This window comes from Lissotriton vulgaris, chromosome 3_1 (assembly GCF_964263255.1).
Source record: "Lissotriton vulgaris chromosome 3_1, aLisVul1.2, whole genome shotgun sequence".
Classification (NCBI taxonomy): domain Eukaryota; kingdom Metazoa; phylum Chordata; class Amphibia; order Caudata; family Salamandridae; genus Lissotriton; species Lissotriton vulgaris.
In genome coordinates, this window is record NC_141689.1 from 374,723,747 (window position 1) to 374,745,890 (window position 22,144).

The 22,144-nt window shown below is 44.6% G+C and overlaps 1 protein-coding gene across 2 annotated transcripts in view; it reads left to right on the forward strand.

Annotated features, from left to right (window-relative positions):
• Nucleotides 1-3,570: 3,570 nt before the first annotated feature.
• Nucleotides 3,571-22,144, forward strand: part of ZBTB35 (zinc finger and BTB domain containing 35) — a 169,951-nt gene continuing 151,377 nt past the window's right edge. The window contains exons 1-2 of one of the 2 annotated variants that reach the window (XM_086960600.1): nt 3,571-3,774; nt 7,677-7,806. In XM_086960600.1, the coding sequence (XP_086816726.1) occupies nt 7,683-7,806 (124 nt within the window). In that variant the 5' untranslated portion in view covers nt 3,571-3,774; nt 7,677-7,682. The remainder of the gene's footprint in view (nt 3,775-7,676; nt 7,807-22,144) is intronic. The other variant, XM_086960599.1, reaches the window with a different exon arrangement.

Here is a 22,144-nt window from a genome sequence, read left to right on the forward strand (position 1 = left end):
TCATTGCTAGGGCCTTTACTAACAGGCCACTTGGTCTTAATAAAGTACTCTACTATTTTTAAACACTCATCCAACGCCTTGGGAGAGAACCAATCTTCTTGAAAATAGCATCCATCAAACCTACAACATAATCTTTGTGAAAGTAATCTTCCCCTTCACTACAATCAGGGAGAGGCATGTAAGAAAGACAATCCGCTCAAATGTTTTTTCCCCCCTGAATATACTTGATAAAAAGATTATATTTTTGCAATTTGGATAATAATCTTACCAGCCTTGCAGAACATTTCCCTAATATATTTCTGGTCAACAAAAAAAAACAATGATTATGATCAGTAAAAACTTCAAAAAGAGTGCAACAAGTGCATATTTTAAATTTCTGAACTGCCCAAACAATGATAGGCCTCCCGTTCGATAGTGCTGTAATTGCATTCAGAAGAGAATAAAGCACGAGAAGCGAAAGCAATGGTGTTCTCTTTACAATCAACCCACTGTCCAAAGACTGGGGTCCACTGTTATGAAAGATTTGCCATTGGAAACATAGGGATGCAAAGCAGGAGCATTAATAACCAACAGTTTGGCTTTCTCCAAAACATTGTGTAAAGTGTCATTCCGTGAAAATGTTGCTCTTTATTTGAGAAGACATCTTAGAGGTTGGACTAAGTGAGCATAACCAGGAACAAACCTGCCATAATATTCAAAAAGACCAAGGAAAGAAATTAAAGCATCTTTGTCAGCAGGATGGGGAGCATTGCGAATAGTCAAACATTGGAAAATTTGGGTTTGATACCTGCACGGGAAATGAGATATCCAAGATATTCCACCTCTCTAACCAGTAGCTTGCATTTGCTTGCTTTCACAGTCATGCCCTTCCCTTGTGAAATGTTTTAAACATTTTTCAAACTTTTTAGTGCTCTTCCTTGGTCTCTTTATGAATCAAAAAATCATCTTGGAACTCTTGTACTTGGGGAAGATCACTAAAAAGATTGTCTATCAACTTTTGGAAAACGCTTGCAGCAGAAGCGAGAACAAAAGGTAGCCTCAAGTACTTGATGGCACCAAATGGTGTCACAAAAGCAGTAAGTGCTTGAGAACCTTCGGAAAGTTGAATCTGATAAGCAGAATGTAAATCAATTGTGGAAAAGAACTTGGATTAACCAATGTTGGCAAGCATCTTGTGGATATGAGGCAGGGGATGACAATCAAAAAGAATATTTTGATTCGGAGACCTCAAATCAACACATAGCCCGAGAGCCCCAGTTTTCTTGGTCAAAACAACTTGAGACCCATTCTGAGGAATCGATAGGGGTAATAATCCCCTCAGACTGTAGATTTGACAGTAACGATTTAAGATCATCACTGATGTTAAGTGCCACAGGTCTAACCTTATGCACCACAGGTATAGCGTCCTTCTTAAGTTTGATAGTATGCTCAAAACATCTTACTGCACCCAGAGTTCTTGAAAACATGAGAAAAAGATTGAACCAATTTATCAACTGCAGAAACCTGTTGGTCCAGAGATAAAATGTTAGCAGGAGAATTTCCTAAAATGATAGGAGGATCTTGTCCTGAACACAACATTATCCTAAAAGAGCAAGATCTTTCCAGCCCACAATGTCTCTTCAGTTGACTGCCACATAAATCTCGATTCTTACGGATCTAACCAAACACTCCACATCATCACAGAAATAGCCCAACAAATCAATGTCTTGTTCCCCAAAAGCTTTGGGGTTGATATCAGGAGCTAAAAGTGGGATGCTGTTTGGCCACAATTTGTAGAAAGTGCGATCCGCAAGGTTAGTGACAGGGGCACCAGAATAAGCCATGACCAAAATACACTTCCCATCAATAATGACATCCAGTAATGGCCCTTTAATAGGTTTGGAAGGAAGAGGTTGTTGGAATACGGACAATGTTGTTAAACTGACCGACACACATGTTGCGATCTTTGACAAGGTTTACGCTGATAGGTCTGATGAAGACAATTCTAATTTTACTTTTGGTCCGAGTTTTGATGTGGTGGACACCACGGATGTCCTAGATGATAACTCTGGAGCAACTGTTACTTCTTCTCCTGTTCGCTGCTCAGACTCTGACTCAAGGTCTCACTCACATTCCTCACTCTTTTCAACTCATCAGGGAGGAATTTCTCTTAACCAGGGCACTTGTAGGTTACCCATCAAATTACAAGACTATGTTTTATATTGATTTTTTTTTCTTTAATGGGAGGAGGGTGTGTCGTTTCTTTAATGTCTTGGAATGTGTACACCTGTAATGTTATCCATGTAATGTTGTGTTCTACCCTGGCTCAGGCAGTTGCTTCTACATGCTCTGCTGTGCAGCTGCCTTCGTCGTGGGTTCCCATGTTACCCTTCGCCGTGGGTTCCCATGTTATTGCATATTGGCTTTTAGGCAATAAAGCATTTGGGAACTGAAGACAACTCTGCAAGTATTATTATTCAACTCAGTCACATCCTCCTCTCTAATGCTTGAAATGGTAGGTACTCTAAGGGGTGAGTGTCTGAAAAGTATTAGCGCTCCGTCCATCATCTCCTTGTGTTTGCTTTGTTCACCCTTAGTTGGCAGGGTATGCCCATACGTGGGTCCCTTGCTCACTTTGCCACTGGATTCAAGATAGCCTGCAGATGAAGGGTGTTACCCAGAAAGCAGTCCCAGTATGCTTGGTTCCGGTTCAGGGAAGACCTGGCTTGGCCGTTCTGGCTGGACTGTACCCATGAGGCACAGAGTCAAGGCTGAGTTGCATATAGCTGGGTCTGAACTGAGGTGGCGAAGTGAGCTAAAGAATGATGATAGATTCAATCCAGATCTTTGACTGGGGGCGAGTGTCTGAAAAGTTTCAGCGCTCCATCCATCTTCTCCTTGTATTTACTCTGAACCAGAGTAACTGCTTGTTTCTGAGAAGGGCCGGTACGCTCCAATTAAAAGTATTTGGTCATGATTGAAAAGTGTCGGTACTCTCCCTCTCAAAATAAATAAGAGCCGGTACTCAATACCGCACCATTTAAAGCACTGCTTCTCTCCAAATGCCTGACTGGGTGATTTTCATGAACATTCCCCTTATCATTTGTGTACTACAGCATTAAGAGGAGGCAAGAGTTGAAACCTCCTGGTTTCTAACATAATGCAGCCCACTCTCCTCCCCGCTTTGGTATAACTAATAATCTAGAAGGCTGAATGTAGAAAAACGTATGTTTCTTCAGGAGTCAAACCCCACGTGGAGACGAATACCAAAACAAAACGTTCTGCAAGCATTTCCACGCCCAGGAAACGGCGGCTCGAAAGGCACCTGCAATCCGCCGAACTAAACAACGTATTATTGACCGTAACGAGTTGCCATTTGGTGAAAAGTCTACTAAATTCCCAGCTCCAACTCTTCACTTTGGATTAGCACCGCCACTCGCTAAAACATAAGCAGAGTGCTCGTACAAATATACACGAGGAGTCTACAGCCAATCAACAGTTTTGGAAGTCTTTTATTGTGCACTACGATTGGCTGGTGTACTTCCGGTACTCCAATCACAGTTAATCTTACACATAAGCAGTACCACCGACTCCCACAATATGTGAATCCCTAGTATTGGTTATTATGCGACCCGGAAGTGCTAAATTTACGACCAAATGACGTCCGTTAAAGGATTAGTCACTAACGACGGACATGAGGATGAATTCACGGAGGGTCCGTGTAAGTAGCGGACAGGTGGTCGTCGTACCGGTGTCCTGAGTTTTTGCCAAATCAACATAAGTTCAGAAACAGAGGTAAATCTCTTCATGTGTGTACACTTGCCCGCAAATCTCCTGCATACTCTCTTAATTGCCTGTGTCCAAAGCAGTTGCAACCCATGAGTTTATGTGATCTCTTTGCCGGATGTCAAACCCCTCTTCCACAAAACAGTGAGATTATAGATAATATGATCTTGCTGCCAAGATGTTAGTAACCTGCTCAGAGTGAATTTGAATGTAAAACGGTGGTCTGTAGTTCTTGGGTAACAGTGGTTGTCTGTCCGATGTAAGGTGGCAGAATTATTATGTCAAGAATAAGTCCCAGATACCATTCCTCTTCAATACATTTAGTTAAACAACTTTTCCCTAATGTTTGTCTCAAAGTTCCACATTAAGAGAAGTTCTCATTGGACATGCTTGGAGTTTATCTTGGGAATATTTGTAACCTTTATACTAGATCGTGTGACCTCTTTATTAGGGGGTGTGTATTCAAGCCAGGATTTGAAGGCAAGCACAAGTGTTCAGCGAGTTGTGTTGTGGATCCCTAGCGGGATACTCCAATTAGACGGAATGCATTTCATTTGTTAATGCCTTGCACATTTTTAGACCTTCTGATCTCTTTGCTATCAAACGTCATAGTTTCATATTCATATGTGACTTTAAAAACAAAACTATATGAATCTATGTCTGACATCAAATTGTTTTAATGTCGAAGAGAGATTTTTCTTTTTTTGTTTTCAGTAGCCTGCCTTGGGGGTGCATGTTTATAAGATCTAGCAATCTGAAATGGCTTTTTTTGTCTTGCATTAACATTTCAAGTTGTAAGCTTTTTGCCAGGCAGATTCATACATTGAGGCTCTATAGATAGCGAATCACAGCATCCATTGCGGACATTTAGAGCATGTTCAAATACACTGCCATCCGAATTAAAATGGGAATAGCAAATAGTCATTTACATAGACCTTTTTTAAACAACACAGTTAACTACGTGCTTGCTGCTGAGGTCTTTGTGTTCCCTGTTGCTTGACTGGCTCATTTCCCTGCAGGTCAAGATCTGCATTTCTGCCACCTCTCTGTGATGCATGGAGTGTTGCTGACGTGAATAGTAACACGTTATGTACGAAACTGGGAAACACCAAAGGGAAAGGGAATGACTCCTATTTTAGAAAAATAGTCTTTGACAATGCTGCATAATTTACGACATGTGCTCTTTCCACAATCTTCCTTCTCACAAGTCTATTCAGACGATTTATTTGCAATAATCTTATTAATGGTGTTTTCATTAGATACTACAACGTATGCTTTGTGTTTATCTGGTTAATGTTTTACCTACTGCACACTGTCACAGGAACATCAGAATAGTGGTATACTTTACTTAAGGCTCGAACATCACTATAGTGGTATGCTTTACCTAATGCTCCCTGTATTGCACTGGCTGGCCCCAACGCTGAACTCATTCTGTTGTTAATTTGTTCACTACAGCAACACAAATCTGATGGGCGGAATGCTGAACATTGTCAAACATTCACCCCTAGTCACAGATCTAGGTTAAAAACATCGCTCTTTTTGCTCACCACACCATTCCAGTTTGGACCAAGCCATATGCAAATCAGTCCAACCTGAAATGCCAGGCATTCCCTGGACTGGAAAACAAGCATCCCTGGGCAGGTTTTGGGGGCCTGGCAGTTCGGGCTGGACTGTTCCCACGGGGAGTAGGGTCAAGACTGATTTGCAAATGGCTGGGTCCTAACTGGAATGGCATAGTGAGCAAAAAAACTATTAATTTGGGTCCAGCTCTCTGTACCAGGGTGAATGTTTCAGTGTTCAGCATCAGTCCATCCTCTTTTTGTGTTAATTTGTTCACTCATTAATTTTCCTGTATGCATTTATAATTCTGGAGTGAAGGTAAGTAATCAAAAGTATGTAGTATCTTGAATCATGTTTTGCTTTTCTCAATCGTGCTGTTTAAGGTTTTACTGCATGATCTTCATGATGTTTGAAGCAACAGCTCGATTACTTGCTTATAACTGATTTTTCTCACTTGCCACAACAACATATTTACTCAGACTATTAACTATGTATTAATTTTTTTACCTGGTTTTTAGTTTGACTGTTTTATGGATTTGACCTGAATATGGTGTCAAAAAAGATTTTGAAGCTGAAAAGAACATTCTTTAACCTTCCCTACGTGGGACCTTGTTGCATGGCTGCTTGTGTTGTGGCATGGGCACTTATTTGTAGCAACAAGAAGCAGGTTGCTCAGGAGGTCTCTTACTTGAAAGTATTAGGTAACAAGCAACCTAGCCTCCAAATGAGAACCAGGCTACAGATTTATTCAGAGAGGCAATAAATCTCACAATACAAAAGTTACTATATCCATGGAATTACTAAAATAATGCTGTAGGGACCCTTGTCACAAAGGATTTATAAATCTGGTTTATGCAAGAGATTTCATCTTCCATTATTAAGGCACCAGGCACGGGATGGGGACGCTGCTTCTCTATATTTAAAAACGAAAGAGCTCCCTTTGTATTTCCATGAATTCTCCCAATATTCACCCAATCTCCTAAGATTGAACAAAGCAGTTTAATTAATTATGCCAGCGGTTCTTAACCTTTTGACTTCTCTGGACCCCCACGTGATCATTATTGTAACCTGGGGAACCCACTGAATCATTACTGGAAACCAGGGCCTGGCCTAAGCATTTTTAGTTATTTGTTCCACAAAACAATACATGTAAAATACAGAAGCAAGCATTCACTCAACAAATGCATAAATAATTAGATATGTTGTTTAACTTCACAAATAAGATTTATTTTTTATTCTAATGAGAAGTTTGGAGCTTTTCTAAATTGAATCAAGGCCACTCATCGTCCGTACTACATTCTGTTTGATTCACTTGCACTGCTCCCACAAATGAGTTCTGAGGATGACAGCTTAGTTTTTAGCCTTCAGTTTCAAACACCGTCACGTTATAGTATGTTTTAAAAGTTGAAACTTTACATTTTGCTTCTTTATTTATATACCCTTTGATAATCTGTTGATATTATTTCATTTTCTAGCAGTCGCAGACCCCCGGGTCCCCGGACCACAGGTTAAGAACCCATCGCCCATAAATCAAGATTTGTGAGGTAGTCGTAGCTAGGCCTTGTTACTCCTTCATGGCATTGAGACATCAGTGTACAATCCTTCAAGTGATGCCAGTTGCAGGGAGATGTAGCCTTGAAACAAGACTTAATGCACAGGCGAGTGTTGTCCAGTGATGTAAATCCTATGCTATTTTGAACATTTTCACCCACATTTAAAGCCTTATAAATTAATTTGCTGCCTGCATTGTCACTTTCTGTTGGTGTGGGATCATACATAAGCTAATTTGCCCCTCTCATTATTCACACTACAAGCTCAACCCCACTGTCCAGCTTCTGGTGAGCAGACTTGTAGAAGAGCTGGTAAAACCAACAGAATTTCTAATATCTTCTGCAAACCCACTGTTTTGGCGGGGTTGAGCCCTCCCCTAATTTGTGCCTATAGAAAAAACTTGAAACCTCAGCAGCTACTGAAAGAGCAAATGTGAGTGGTGGTCTTGTTCTCAAGACCCCTCTTTCTACAAGAGCTCTTCATCTTTGTATGGAATATGGACTAGAACACCTGAATATGGTACGACTCGTGGGTTACGCCATTGCAGCAATAGTTGTACCTGCTGACTAGGCGTTCCTTAGTTTTGCAGTTTTGCAGCTTTGTTTGTGTTGATTTCTTCACAAACGTCTTGTCCAATTTGTTACTCTCATGTTGGTATACATTGTGACGTTTATCATCTTTGCCTCAAAGGAGATTCTGTGTATGGAAAAAGCTGTGCTGTTCTTTTTATTTTTATGTACTTTTTTTTAACATTGATTGATTTATGACATTTTTTTCGTTCTCTGTACTGCAATATCTAGTTCACTATGGAAGCAGAAGAAACGATGGAATTTATTCAAGAGTTCCCAGAGCACTACAAAGTCATGCTGGACAAACTTAACGAGCAGCGCCAGCACGACGAATTTACAGATATCACACTTATTGTGGATGGTATGTATTACTCTAGCGTTCTTGAGTACTTGTGTTGTCCCAAATTTTGGTGATTTGATTTTAAATGTAGTTTTTTGTAGTTTCTATTTGGAAAGATATCCTAGTTACATAATTTCCTGATGCTTTTGCTAATTCATCCATAGGAAAATATTGCATATGCCAAATGCTCCAGTTTGACTTGGTATCACTGAGGCCCTCATTATAAGTGCCCTTTTATTTCTGATGGAACCAGTACCAGCAGTTACCAGCCCCATCTAAATTGAGATACACAGGAATACCACATAACTGTTTATTTTCGCATTGACGTTTCGTTTTCTGACACTGGCTAAAATCTACAGTGAAATGTCTTGAACACATGGGGAATTACATGGGTGATTTGACCTGGAATTCACCATTCCCTTGGTAATTCCTTATTTTTGAGTGGATACTCAGAGTCCGACTAGAATCCCCTTATAACTTCTTCCTTGTGGTATTCAGGTACTCCAAGTATTAATAACTCTTTGGATAAAGTTAACAAGAGGATTATTGGGCCTCTCTGAATGAGACCCTTACAGGAATTCTTTCACGTCATACAGCTCAAGACTGTCTTGCTAATTTAGTTATTGAGAAGATGGTAAGCTTTACGAAAGAATGCCTTAAATATTTTTTTTTACTTTTTAACAATAGGAGTTTCTTAGGCTGAAGGTTGCTCTGAGTTAGATTGGAATTTGTATCTTCATCATAGAATTGTACAAAGCTTGGATGTCTGGAAGTAGGATGGGGACTAGGAGATATATATATATTTTTTGGTAAAATCTTTATAGGAGATATTTTTTAATCCGTTGATATTCTATAAATGGAAGGAGCTGACATACATCAGGAATTTCTGTTTGTCGCAATGTCAGTATATAGATTGACCCTAGCAAGGGCTTGGCTTGACGAAAACCCACCGACACTGCAAACTTGGCTGGCTAATCTCTTGAATGCGTATAATATGGAGAAGAATATCTATGCACGTAAAGGGAAAAAGGGGAAGGATATTAGGCCTAAGAATATGGCAACCCATAAGTATTTGGAAGGAAGGAATTGGGTCTCAGGCACATCCAAGAAGGGCTTAAGCTTTAATTGTATTTAACTAAGAAACTCATAAACACTGTTTGTGGAAATGTGTAACGAAAAACTTGTATATCTTGTAAAAACAGTTTATTTAGCTATGAAGCATGAAGTATTAATGCTGGAAAATTCTATAATGTATAAAGTGTGTGCAACATGGGGAAAAAAATAAATAAATAGATATTCTATAAATTATTTTGACAAAACATAATTTACTAAATGTTGCTACTTATTTGGATCTATGCTTTTGCATGCCTCAAAAATGATAACTATAATCTTCGTTAACTATATATATTCGAGAATAAACAAATTTTTTTTTATACAAATGAAATAGCTACAGCTTAACGTTTTAATAGTCCTATCAGGGATGTGGAATTTTTAAAATCATTTACTTCGCCAAGGGACAAAATGCCACTGAGATCTACATGTCCTGTAAAATCTACTTGTCCCACCTACTCCTGTACCAACATCAATTCTTGCCTTTCACCTTTAAACCGGGAGTCTGCTTTACCTGTGAAAGGAAAGCACCAAGCTTGTAGTATGACCCTGGTGTGGGCGTTTATTTTTTGCGGGTTTTTGATATAGCGCAAACATGACCTGAAGGCAAGCGCTTCTAATGAACACCAGTTACATTTACACACTGTCATCTTCATGTTATTTAGGCATGGGTAGATTAAGGGAACTGCCCAGAATCACTGTATGTTTAGCAACGCTGAGACTCAAACGTGGCTCCCAAGGTATGAAATCGGCAGCTCTGGCTGTAACTGGGGGTGTGTGGGGGGAGAGAGTCGGGAGCAGGGTTGGTATGCGTGTGTTTGATTGGCATAGGGATGGTGGTTGGTAATATGGTGATGAAGCAGCCCCACTCTCTCTTCGCAGTAGGTAACTATTTGCTCCCTTTGGCCAGTCTTGAGTCTGTGACAGAAGACCCTGGCCCTAATCCTTCTCATGCCCTGTTCTGAATACTGTATGTAGGGGGCAGTGTGAGCGCAGCGGTGGTAGCAGGGGCAGGGTGAGCGCTGTAGTGGTAGAAGGCACAGTATGTGAGGCTGGAGAAGGTGCTGTGGTCGAAGAAGTGCATTATAAAAGAAAGGGAACTGTTAATTATGCTGCACAAACAGGATATAGGGTGAATGAGTCTGGGGGTGCGGTCAAAGCAGTAGCAACAAGCATTTACAATGCAATGGTTTCGCCTTTGTTAAAGTTTGTGCTTTTGGTATTGCTTTTGACAAATGGTCTTTTCTAACTTCTTTGAATTATGTGTAAAACGTTGATGTGTTTTACTTTACACAGAAATATGGAGTGCCTCTCTGGAAAACACCCTCTCTGCACACGCTCTCTTTACACATGCCTTATCTTCACTTGCCCTCTCTACACACAGCCCTGTGCAGAGAGATCATATGGAGAGAGGCATGTGCATAGAGGCCGTGTGTTGAGAGGCTGTGTGCAGTGATAGCGCATGTTGAGAAGGCATATGCAAAGAAGAGTGGGGAGGATACAGAGGTAGGGTAGGAAGGCGAAAATGCAAGGAGTGGGAGGTCAGAAAATAGTGGGAGAGCAAGAGAGTACAGAAGGGAAAGGGAGGGCAGGAGTAAGAAGGAAGAGAGGTCAAAAGGAAGAGAGGGCAGGAGAGAGAGGGAAGGCAAGAAGGAAAATAGGCAGAAGGGAGAGGGAGGGCAAGAAGGAGTGGGAGGACAGGAGGGAAGGTAGGAGTGTGTGAGAGAGGGCAGAAAGGAGAGGGCGGCAGGTAGGAGAGGGAGGGAGGGAAGGAGAAGGAGGGCTAGAGGAGGAGAGGACAGGAAAGAGAGAACAGGAGAGAGATGGAGGACAAGAAGGTGAAAGAGAGCAGAAGAGAGAGGTGGAAAGGGAGGGCAGGAGGGAGTAAGAAGGCAGAAAAGAGAGGGATGGCAGGAGAGAGAGAGCAGGAAGGAGGAGAAAACCCAGTCCACTACCAATGAAGGAAGCACTGAAATCCCAAAACGTCAAAGTGCAAAAAAATACACGCCTACTAAAGAACCTTGGGGCCATATTTATCAAGGCCTTGCGCCACCGCCCATTCGTTGTTTTATTTTGGCCTACAAGTAAAGACCACGTGACTGCTATGATTTTCACCACTGGTCAAATACACAAACTTGTCAACATACAAGTAAACACTGGCGCAGCCCTTGCAGGATTGTACATCACACCAAGAAAGGACCAACCTAAACAGATAAAATATAAAGCGCCCACAAATCACTCCTGACACATCTGTTCAGACGTTGGTGAAACTATGTCCTTTATATTAAACAACTAAGCATTCTGCCTGAATGCAAAGAGGTGCAGTGTTAATTATAGAAATGCATATCTTAAGAGAGAGGCCCCTGTTGACACACGGCTATTGCATCAAATACTACTAAAAAAATACTTCATGCACGTTATGGACCCATTTTCCCGCTGCATGACACAAAAGCATGCACATATTACTACAACTTAGAAACATAAAAGTAAACCCCTCCCCCCCGAAGAAGCAGGGGGGATCCAGACCGCTCAAAATTCATAAATAATGACACTTTCCAGGGAAATACACTGGAACGGAGAGATATTTTGAGGAAGACAGCAGGCCACTTATGAATAAAAATGGGAATGGGTCTAAATGAGAGAGTGTCTGGGTCACATAGAAGAGGTTGACAGACCGTCTCTTCCATTCCGTGTTCCAAGCAGTCCTCTTCCCGTTCTGCCACAGGGCCTCAGCCCTTGCTCCCACACCCCCTGGCCACCATCACGCCCACTCACCTGCAGCAGGCAGGCCGCTCTGTCCCTCTGACCTCGAGGTTAGCGTGTCCTCGTGTCGAACCCTTGGCTCTCCGGCTCTCACAGCTAACTCCCTGGTTGAAAGTGCCTCTTTGATGTACGGTTTATTTAAACACAGGGCCCTTCTTCAATCGCTCAGCTTTGGAAAATGACTCATCTGGCTCTGAAAAGTTTACTACAAGGGACAAGCGAGAAATTGTGCAGACAGTTCCGAGTCACGTAGGGATAAATCGATGAGTTTCTGGACTGATAGAACGAATTGCCCTCAACAGGTATTTATAGTTCGAAAGTTTGATAAATAAATTCATGAGAAGAGGAAATGGAGGACGTAAGGACAGGTGGGTGAACTGATGGTTGTGTAAACACATAATGAACCTGTGTGTTCATGGCAAGAAAAGAGGTGAAAGATGTTCTTATAGGCGAGAGGATTAACGATTGGGCTGGGGCTCTGGTGGATGCAGAGATAAACCACTGGGTATGGGAAACACTGAGGAATAGATGAGGCCTCAAAGGCCGGACAATAACCGACTGGTTACGGGGGTGGATTGAAAAGTAAAAGGATGCTGGGTGAATGAGTTATTGGGGACATTAGTAGAGTAAGGAGTGAATATACGGTTTAAGGAGAAAGTAACCCAAGTGCGACTAGCTGAACGGTGTTGGGCGCCCTCCCTCCTGGAGCTGCAAAACAAACATGCTGATAGAGGGGCCATAAATTCCTGTCATTTGTTGCTGCCCGCAGACACGTTGCTGCCCGCAGACACTCATGGGCCCTCGGCTCCTCATTGGCAGGTGGACCGCACGCCCCACTGACAGCCCCTCCCCATTGGCTGTCACCCTCCCCCGGTTGTGATACGGTCCACTCACAATGTCTGAAGGCATCCCGTCCCTACCGAGCCGCCTGCAACCCCCGCGCGCGCGCCGTTACCTCTCTCGAGCCCGCGAGCTCCTTGCGCCCCTGCAGCGCCCCCGGGAGACCCCGCAGCGCCGCCTCCACCACTCCGCGCCGGAGGCTGTGGCCGGGACCGCTCCTCTGTCTTGTTGTGTCTGCCTCTGGCCAGCATGCGCGTCATTTCCGGTCTACAATGCGTCTATTTCCGGGTCACGTGACACACCCAAACGGATTTTTTTTTTGTGTGGTGTCAGATGGGTCTTTATTCAAAGTACACGGCGCAAATCCATTAAATAGCACCAATTGTAGACTTAGCGGCTTGTCGCCTTCCCACAAGTGCCAATGCACAAGACTAAGTAGCGCTTGTCAGTACGGTTACGATTTAGAATGTTATCCTAAGTTCAAATACAACGTTGTATGCCTGTAGCTCGCCTCTCATCCAGAAACAATGGGGGAAAGGCACCGCCGCCGGCCCAGCTCGGGGACGAGCCCCACCGAGCCTCCCAGCAACACCTGGTAGAGGCTGGGCCGCCGTCTTCCTTCTTCCCCCGGGCGGCGGGGGGGGGGGGGGCGGGCACTTCCGGCCGGCCGCGCTAGGATTGGCCGGCCGGCTGAAGAAACCCCCGGGCGGGGATCGAGCAGGGAGGGAGGGAGGGAGGGAGGGAGAGAAAGGGAGGGAGGGGGAAGGTCACTCACCTGCAGACTTGGGCATAATAAGGAGACCCGTCCCGAGCAGCAAGGGAGGTGCCGGCAATGCCGGAACAGACTCGGGGGCGTTCCCGGCGTCGCGTGACGTCGGCAAAAGCCAAAGAATCTCGGGAACGCCCCCGTGTCTGGTCCGGCATTGATGGACAGGCCCCTCGTCCAATGGCTAGGCTCCATTTATGGAGCTAGCCAATGGGACGGGGGGCGTGTTCCATAGTGCCTTACTGTACTCAATAGATTTCTCTGGAGGAGGAGCCTAACGGCTCCGCCCCCCAGCGAAACCTAAAAATCAACAAAATACTGCTACTTTTTTGGGTCTTTCACCTTCAGGTAGGACTATAATGGACAGCTTCAATGAAAATTAAATGCAGGTTATAAAAGCATCTGCCTGTTTCTGCACTTATCCTCCAGTTTTATCAAATTCCCGTGGCATGGTAGCACATGTTGCTGCTAACAGAGCTGAATTGTGAAAGGTGTCACTTCCAATGATGTTGGTTGTGGCAAGCCTTCTGAGTGACTATGAATCGATCTAGAGGTGGTAGACGCAGGAATGCTGGTACATAATTCTAAGGATCTTGACAGGCAAGAAGTGAACACAGTTTATGCAAATGTTAGTCTTAATATCCATTATAACGACTTCTGCTCAGGGAGATAACCTGACGCAAGAACACTTTTTTCGGAAGTTCAATAATTGATCCCGTTACCATAACCCATCTAGGCCTGCCCCTCCCTGGATTCTCCAGGTCATTTAAAACAAGGCTGACTGGGAGCTCTATTATCTAAGGGCTCGGGCTTTTTAGTCAGCGCGCATGTGTTGCTCGGAGAGACATTTAGGAGGCTTTGAGAAATGCTCCCAAAGCGGCGATTAGCTTGCCAGAACACGCACAGGCACGCGCACCGCACTTTTTCGCGCGTGCGCACGCACCACTGACTTCACCACTCGCGGTTTTAAAAAATATATTTTTGCGCGTGACAAGTCCCGGCTAGCTCGCATTGCCAATGCTTGTGTTATTTAGAGGTGAATCATACTGTGCAGTGTAGAGTTCGTGTTTCAAGATTGCAGTGCATTTGTTCCCTGCACTACTATACAGAAGTGCAAGGGACAAATGCATAGCTTTTTTTTATTTTACCTCTTACTACTCAGAACTACAGCTCGCAGAGGTCAGCACATCAAAACTCACCCTCTCATTGTCATCTTAGTGGTACACAGGCACGCCATATCTTTCCTCTTACATATTTCACATGTATTCTCATCTACATTGTAATATGTAACTCGAAACGCCAGAATGCAGCTTATATGGTTGCAACACATAGTTAATGTAGGCCGCTTACAAAACCAGCTTGTAAGCTGTGAGAACAGGTAGGTGGTTTCGGGTTTTTTTGTATTGAATTCCAGGAGTCAACTAAATAAAAGCCAGTTTATCCGCTAGTGACTGAATTTTCAAGGAAAAGTAGCTCAGAAAAAAGGCAGACAAGCTGGATATTCTTTTCACAGTGTAGTACTTCTGTTCTGTGCCCTGCATTTCACTCGGAGTGCCATTGGCGCTGATACTGTTATGCCACTTCTCAACTGTAATAATTTAATACAGTAGAGTAGTTGTGCCATTATCTCATTAGATCATTAACTAGGAATGTCACAACTAGACTCGGTCAATGTGAAAATCGAGGACAGGTTTTTAAACTTTTATTACAGTTAGCAGTATATAGTAACATTACTTTGTGTTCCTGTTATTTTTGGATTTAAGTGTCTTTCAAGTGATGTTTCCTTCATTGATCGCTACAGGCCAGGCAGACACTTTCCCTTAGTACCAGACTTCACACCAAGCTATATTAATCACCAGGTCCTGTACGGGGGCTAGAGGGGGCCAGGCCACGTGCTTATTGCGAGACATAGGCAGCCACATAATGTATCTTTATCAAATGTCACAAGGAACTTGTCTAAGATGGAGGTCCCGTCCCGTGGGAGCCTGTGGTTCCAGGCACCCCCCGTGACCCCGATCCAGAGACCCCTTAGCAGTGAAAGGACAGCCGCCACTGGGCACTATTTGTAGCACCCTCAGTCCACACCGCTCTGGTTACACTGGTCTCCAAGGTTGGGCTTGCACTTCACATATGTTTAACCTACCTACAGGAGAGAGCCATAAAAAGGGAACACAGATTTTGGAAACGTGCTGACATTTAGGAAAGCGTCTTCTAAACTGTGCTAAACATGCACTGTACATCATGCAAGCTTTGAATTTACTTTAAAGTGCTGTAAAATGCCAGGACTCCCTGGCTCTTTCCGACTGAACACACAGCAATGAAAGGGCTTTCTGCTCAGAGACCAAGTACTGGAAGAAGCAAACCTCTGAATCCGTCAATTCACATTTAAGAATGCAGGATAAATAAAGCGCTTCCTAGTGCATGAAAGTGTTAGGTAGTGTCTCTCACCGACGGGTCTTGCATCTGGTCGCTTCTCTTGGGTCAGGAGTGTCCTGCTTGTTTAGGTGTGTTACCCCCTAACTCCATGATGTCAGGGCACCATGTTTCCATGCCAGCCCATTCTCTTCAAACCATCTTCATTAGGCAAGTCAGCCCAATTGGTTTAGTTAAAGCAACTTGTGACTACAATTCCCATTATGCACCTTGACCAGCATGTGAAATGAATGACTAATTCTAGAAACCTAATATCCTGACTGTGACGATGTAGGCTGGCACCCTAGTGCCCACGCAGTAACTATACCGGCAATTGATTTGTGCAAAAGTGTCCTTGTTACCTGTCCTGGGGATATTACTGTAAAAGCAAAATTCGAATGCCCGTGGTGGACCAAGGGAGTGGCTTCCTAATGACACAATCCTTCCTTTAGGCACAAATGCATTGCAAGAAAAGGAAGTATGAAAGATCAGCGTCTCTTCACTATGGACAGTCCACACCTGCAGCGAAAATTATTATGCAGAAAATGCAGATTTGTCAGCTCCCTACAGATTTCGGACATTTTGCAAATGTTCCAAAGATTTTTTTAGATTACTCGAAAGTGTATAGAAATACCAGAAAATAAGGGGGAAGGAAGTACCTTGGTCTCCCTGCCAAAGAGTCCACGTGTCCTCACAGGAAGAGCTGTCATCAAACCTTAAAGAGCGTGAATATTAATGCCTGTTATTGAAAAAAAAAGTGTCCCTTATTTTTGCTAATCGATCTGATTGCAATGCATTTTATTTTTGGCTCGCCTTTTCTAGAAGAATGCTTAGAGAAATGAATTCGAAGAACACTTGTGACTTTGATGACTGTGTTGCCAGTTGTATTGGTTTTTAAGCGAGCACATGATGTCCAAATGATTGCTAAGCGAGAAAATAAGGGGATAAAAATTATATTGATTATAAGGAAGCTGGCGTGTGATAATGACTGTAAAGTTAATGGTGTTTTATGATGTACATGGCTGAGGCGCAGCAAGCTGTTGCAGGAAACTACTAAACAGAAGCTGAAGCGGAAACACAAAGACCTAGTCAGAGATTACTTCCGGTGTCCCAAGGATTCATGTGTTAGGATGAGGAGTAAGATTGTAATGCCACTATATTTGATGCCTAATTAGACCAGGGTGTTTGGGACAGTTAATACCCAACCTATCATAGTAGGCGTAGTGTACACCCGGAGGGACTCTCTTGGCGCAATTGACAAATAACAAATCTTTATTGTTACCCAACTCAGTCATGCGCAATTAGTTGACCCCAGAAGGATGAATGACTGAGTGGGCCCATCACAATTTGAACTTGTGACTTTCTTTTTGTTGGAAAAATCTTCATTAGTTTTCCAGTACAATGCATGTGTTATACTTATATCATAGCTGTGTTCAAAGTACAGTCATGTATTAGGCATTACCTGATACTGACAGTATTTGGTAAGGAGCAGTCAGTTCAGTATAATATGTTTAGAACATTAACAACCATCATATCACATCAGGGCGTTCCATACGTTGTCTGCACCAGTCAGCTGGTCACTTATTTTTAACATAAGAATCAGTAGTCATACCTCCATATTATTTTCCTATTGTGGAGCAGCAGGCAATGTGCAGAACCACACCCCCTCTCTCCTCGCAGCACAACTCAGTTACATTCCGAGAGTAATGTAGGCCGATTTCCCCCCCCCCCCCCCCTCCATCCCCTTAAGCAGAGAGTCTCAGGAGCACTATGTGAAGGACACCAGATACACCTTGCGTACCAGACACCAGTACTATCAGTAGTGATCAGTTGCAGGAGGCTTCCCAACTAGGCCGCTAGGGAGTCTTTGAACAACTAGAGTTCACTCAATACTCCCTCCTACAGTGCCGCAAAGGGAGTACACCTCAATCCTCACACTTCCTCACGCCGTCGTTGCCTTGCCCCTGCCCAACTTGATGGTTGCAGCGCACCAATGTTTCACGTTTGGGAGAGTGTGTGTCTTCCAATGCATTGCTATGGACCTCCGGTTATGAGAAGGGCCAAATCTATGAATCTGTTGGTTACCATAAGTACCTTTTTAGGTCAAGCCTGGGCAGTGCATGCGCTGCTTTGCGAGGCATGCTATATTGAGGTAGGGACTTGACGCTCCGCCCACTCTCCGCACACATTTTTAATTGGCTTGTGTCATTGTCCACTGTAAACTGTGGCTGTTCTTTGGTCAAAAGGCCTAGTAGTCCCTCCTTAGTACCGCCTTGTCTTATTTTGTAACCTCGGTAGGCTTTAATTACAGCCTCAGAGTACTATTATCTCAATTAGCATTGTCGTGCCTGCAGTTGCAGGCAGAACACACACTCTCCAACAGCTTTAAAAAAAAAAGAAATTATAGCACGCATTTGCAATGCAATAGGTCTTGTATTTGCGTAAGTTTAAGATATTGGCATTGTAAATGACAATGCCATTTATTTATCTGTTTTAAAAACAACACCTAAATAAAAGGCATTGTCATTTACAATGCCAATAGCTCAAACTCTCATAAATGCGAGACCTATTGCATTGCAAATGCTTGTTTTGGGTATGGGAGTGCTTCTACCTGCCCTTTCTTCAAAATAATCCATCAGGCTGGAAAACCTCTTACTTACTAGGAATTTCGTCATAGAAAAAGTCAGAGGATGTGGCTCCGAACAAGAATAGCAACACCCCTGCACCTCCACAGCAGCACAACATTTCCATTTATTGAGCCTTCAGCGCTCGTACCTGATCAACAGGCCACGCACACCAAACTGACCTGTTTATTTGAGGGCCTCGACGACTGGGAAAGGGCAATCCTTAGAAAGGCACCAGAAACAAAAATAATGATATTGCGACAAGTCCCCATATTTGAAACTGGCTGCTGCAGTCTGTCATTTTTGTGAAAGGAAGGATGAATAGATAAGGAGGAACATCTACAAACATTCTAATGACTTTCGGGCCACATACATATTTCTGCATCGGAGTTTAGCACACCAGCGAGCAATATGATATTTCTGGCAGCACATTATGCTCCCTTAAAACTTTACAAGGTAAGCAAAGGAGGAGCAATGCAAATGCTCACAATGGCTAGTCGATGCTCCCGTGAAACCATAACCTTATCTGCGCAAGACGCACACCCAAATGAATCATTCATATCAACACAGTCACCCAGTGAGCAGTGACTGAGGCCATCATGCGCCCTCCAGGCAGCACTTCCTTGACCTCTGGTGGGAAATGGTAGAAATAACACTGTGGTGGAGTCAGACTCACTGGGTAATTTTCACCCCTTGAGAACAATATAATTTTAGTATTTCAGAATTCTTTGTTTTTGGTGTAGCGCTTTGAAGCATACAACGCTTCAGCTGCAAAACATCAATAGAGTATGGCATTGTGTTGATATTTTTATGATTTGTATATAACGTCTACATTCCAAAATCCGCTTACTGCCCCACTCGATCCTTTGCTGGTTTTAACCACTTGAGTGTGCACAGGAGTCGATCGGCAAGGCTTTGGTGTCCATTTGGGGGCTTCGCATTTTGCCACCACTGGCTTTGGGGGCTTATCAGTAATTAGCCACCAGGGATGCCGCTGTGTTGCTAATCAGCACTGCTGTGCGTGATGTCAGTTTAACTGCTTTTCAGGTCACAGGGTGACAGGTCACTACTGACAGCTTCTCGTATCTTCCATTACAGAGGAGAGGGGTGGAGAAGGGGGGTGACGTGGCAGAAGTCCTCTTAGTAAAGGGTGGGGGCAGGGGAGCAGCAAGTGCAGATGCTTTGAGGGAGATACCCCCCGCCCGACATATACATATATATATATATATATATACACCTAAAAGTCGGGGGCGCTAGAGGGCGCACAAGCAGAATAGCCGCACTCATGTGAGGCTCCTGCAGCCTGGATACAAAATCCGATATTTATCCTACTTTTCCACCTTCTTTGCCCGTCCCAACCACTCTCGGACAAAGAGACTACAGTTATGCAGCCTCGGTGAAAATTTCAACACCCTACGTCTTACCGTCTTGAAGATATGACGACCGGAGTTTTAGACCGGAGCTGAGCCCAAGATCGACTGGAAGAGCTGGTGCGTTCTGCAGCCTACAATAGACCGCGGCGCACCACGAGGCGTACAGGCCTCGGAGAGAGAACTCTGGTGGAGCGAACTCCCGGCGGCGCCGAGTTAAAGTAAGATTCTCTGAGAACGGGAGAAGTCTGTGGCGATACTGCCGCCCGCAGCTGCGCCACTGTTTCCCCGACTCGAGGTTTATGCTGCCGGCAGGGAGACGCGGTTCGGAGCGGGAGGCGAGCGGCCTAGGAGAGGGACGGCCATACTGCGCGAACATTGGGATGTACAACACAATGTGATTGAGCCTGAGCAATCTGATCGGAGGCTGGTAGCTTTCAACACGACCCGCTCCATACCCGGACATTGCAGACTGGACACTGACCTTTGCTGCTGAATCTCCCTCCCTCCCCTCCCCCATCAGGGTCTGATACCTGCACAGCCCGGCATAGATCTGAGACATCGTGAAGCCGTTGACTGGTGGGGAAAGCGACCTGCTTCGGTTTGATCGGCTGCCGTGCCCCCACCCCTGCAGCGGATACTGCCGATACTTAGCGCCTGTTGGCAAATCGCCGGGACTACATGCCCGGAAGGCCATAAATTGTGGCGCTATGGACTTCTGACCTGCCGGCTGATGACTTGGGGATCGCCTGCCTTTCTGCTGCGTTCTGGCGGACTGAGGAGTGCTGTGTGACATCGATCTGCCGTTTTGTGGCCCCACGCTCCTACTGTCCCCTGCATATGCCATAGGAGCGGCTTGCTGAGTCAAGGAGGTGACTTACATCATACACCTAGACAGCTGGCCAGTCACGACGCGCCCCTGACTCCTTGTATAGAGACACTGATAACAAGAAATACATTCACTAATCTCGACCGGCCACCTGCAGAGCTGAGACTACCTGCGCTGTGGCTACTCCTTCAGATAAGAATACTGACTATATGTGCTCACCAATATCACAGGACTGTTGTAACTCCCTACAAGCCTCAGCGTATTAGAGAAGGGGACTACATAACGCGTGGCTCTTACTAATGAGTACAGACACCAGCCCGCACCGCGACAACAGTGAAAAGCGTTTTTCACCCTCTGCGTCCAGTCCCTACAAAAGGCCTGCCATGGGCAAACCGGACAATCGGCAGCCCAAACTATCGTTTGACTCCGCCACGTCCAAAAAGGGGCTACGAAGCACACAGGATGCGGGAAGTTCCCAGATCCCTTCGGCGACAGAAAATGGCTCCAACTCCGTTACGTCCAAACTGCAACAGATGATGTAGGAAATGAGGCAAGGATTCGCCACAATAGTGGACAAAGTTGATATGTCTTCCAAGAATGGATGCCATGGTTCAAAAAATGGATGTTCATGAAGAGCGCATCGCTGCAACAGAACGGCGTATATCCGAAAATGATGACACCACGGCCTCCCATACGACGCAACTTTCAAGGATGGACAATGTCCTCCGAGTCATAGCTGCTAAGAATGAGGAGTTGGAAGCCCGCAATCGTCGAAATAACATTCGCGTGATAGGCGTGCCGGAGTCGACCAACTCGGGACGCATGGAGGAATATGTGGAGAAGATACTCATTGCGGCGATTGGATCTGACGCATTCTCCAAACAATTTATTGTTGAAAGGGCGCACCGATCACTTGGGCCGAGGCCTAATCCTGGAGCCCCGCCGCGACCCACCATTGCAAGACTCCTAAATTACCGCGATCGTGATACTGCATTGAGGGCGGCACGCACCAACCACACCCTTACGTGCGAGGGGGTCAACTTCTCCATTTATCCAGACTTCACGCCTGTGGTGCAAGAACAGCGTCGCAAATTCCTGGAAGTCCAGAAAAAGCTCCGAGCACCACAAGTGGACTATGCACTACTGTACCCAGCAAAATTGAGTGACACATCAAGCTAAACAGCACTTCTTTACGAACCCACAACAGGTGGAAGAGTTTATGAAGAAACTGAAACAAGAACGCACTGGGAACAGGCGCAATGTCGATGAACAACAAGAAGCTTTCCACTCGGCAAATAAAGATGAGTAATAGTAGACACTACCTACCTGCGTGCTGTTACATCCCATGGGCTTCCCTCTAAGGACCACTGGAGGGACTAATATAAAAGACGATTCGCTTGCTGTTCGGGAGTCACCGGATGGGCACTGGACCGTTGGAGGTAAAGTATTCCAGGCAACCCTCCCCCTCCCCCCCCCCCCCACTCCCTTGATTGCGCCCTAATGTGGCCGAACAGGACGATGGGCAAGGTGTGGGGGGTGGCTATGTGCGCGCCTAGGTCGCACCCCATAGGGAGTACCCCATTGCACTTGTTGACATTGATGCAAATGTTGGGTTGTTTTGGAATTGTTGAGGGTGGGGGGAGGG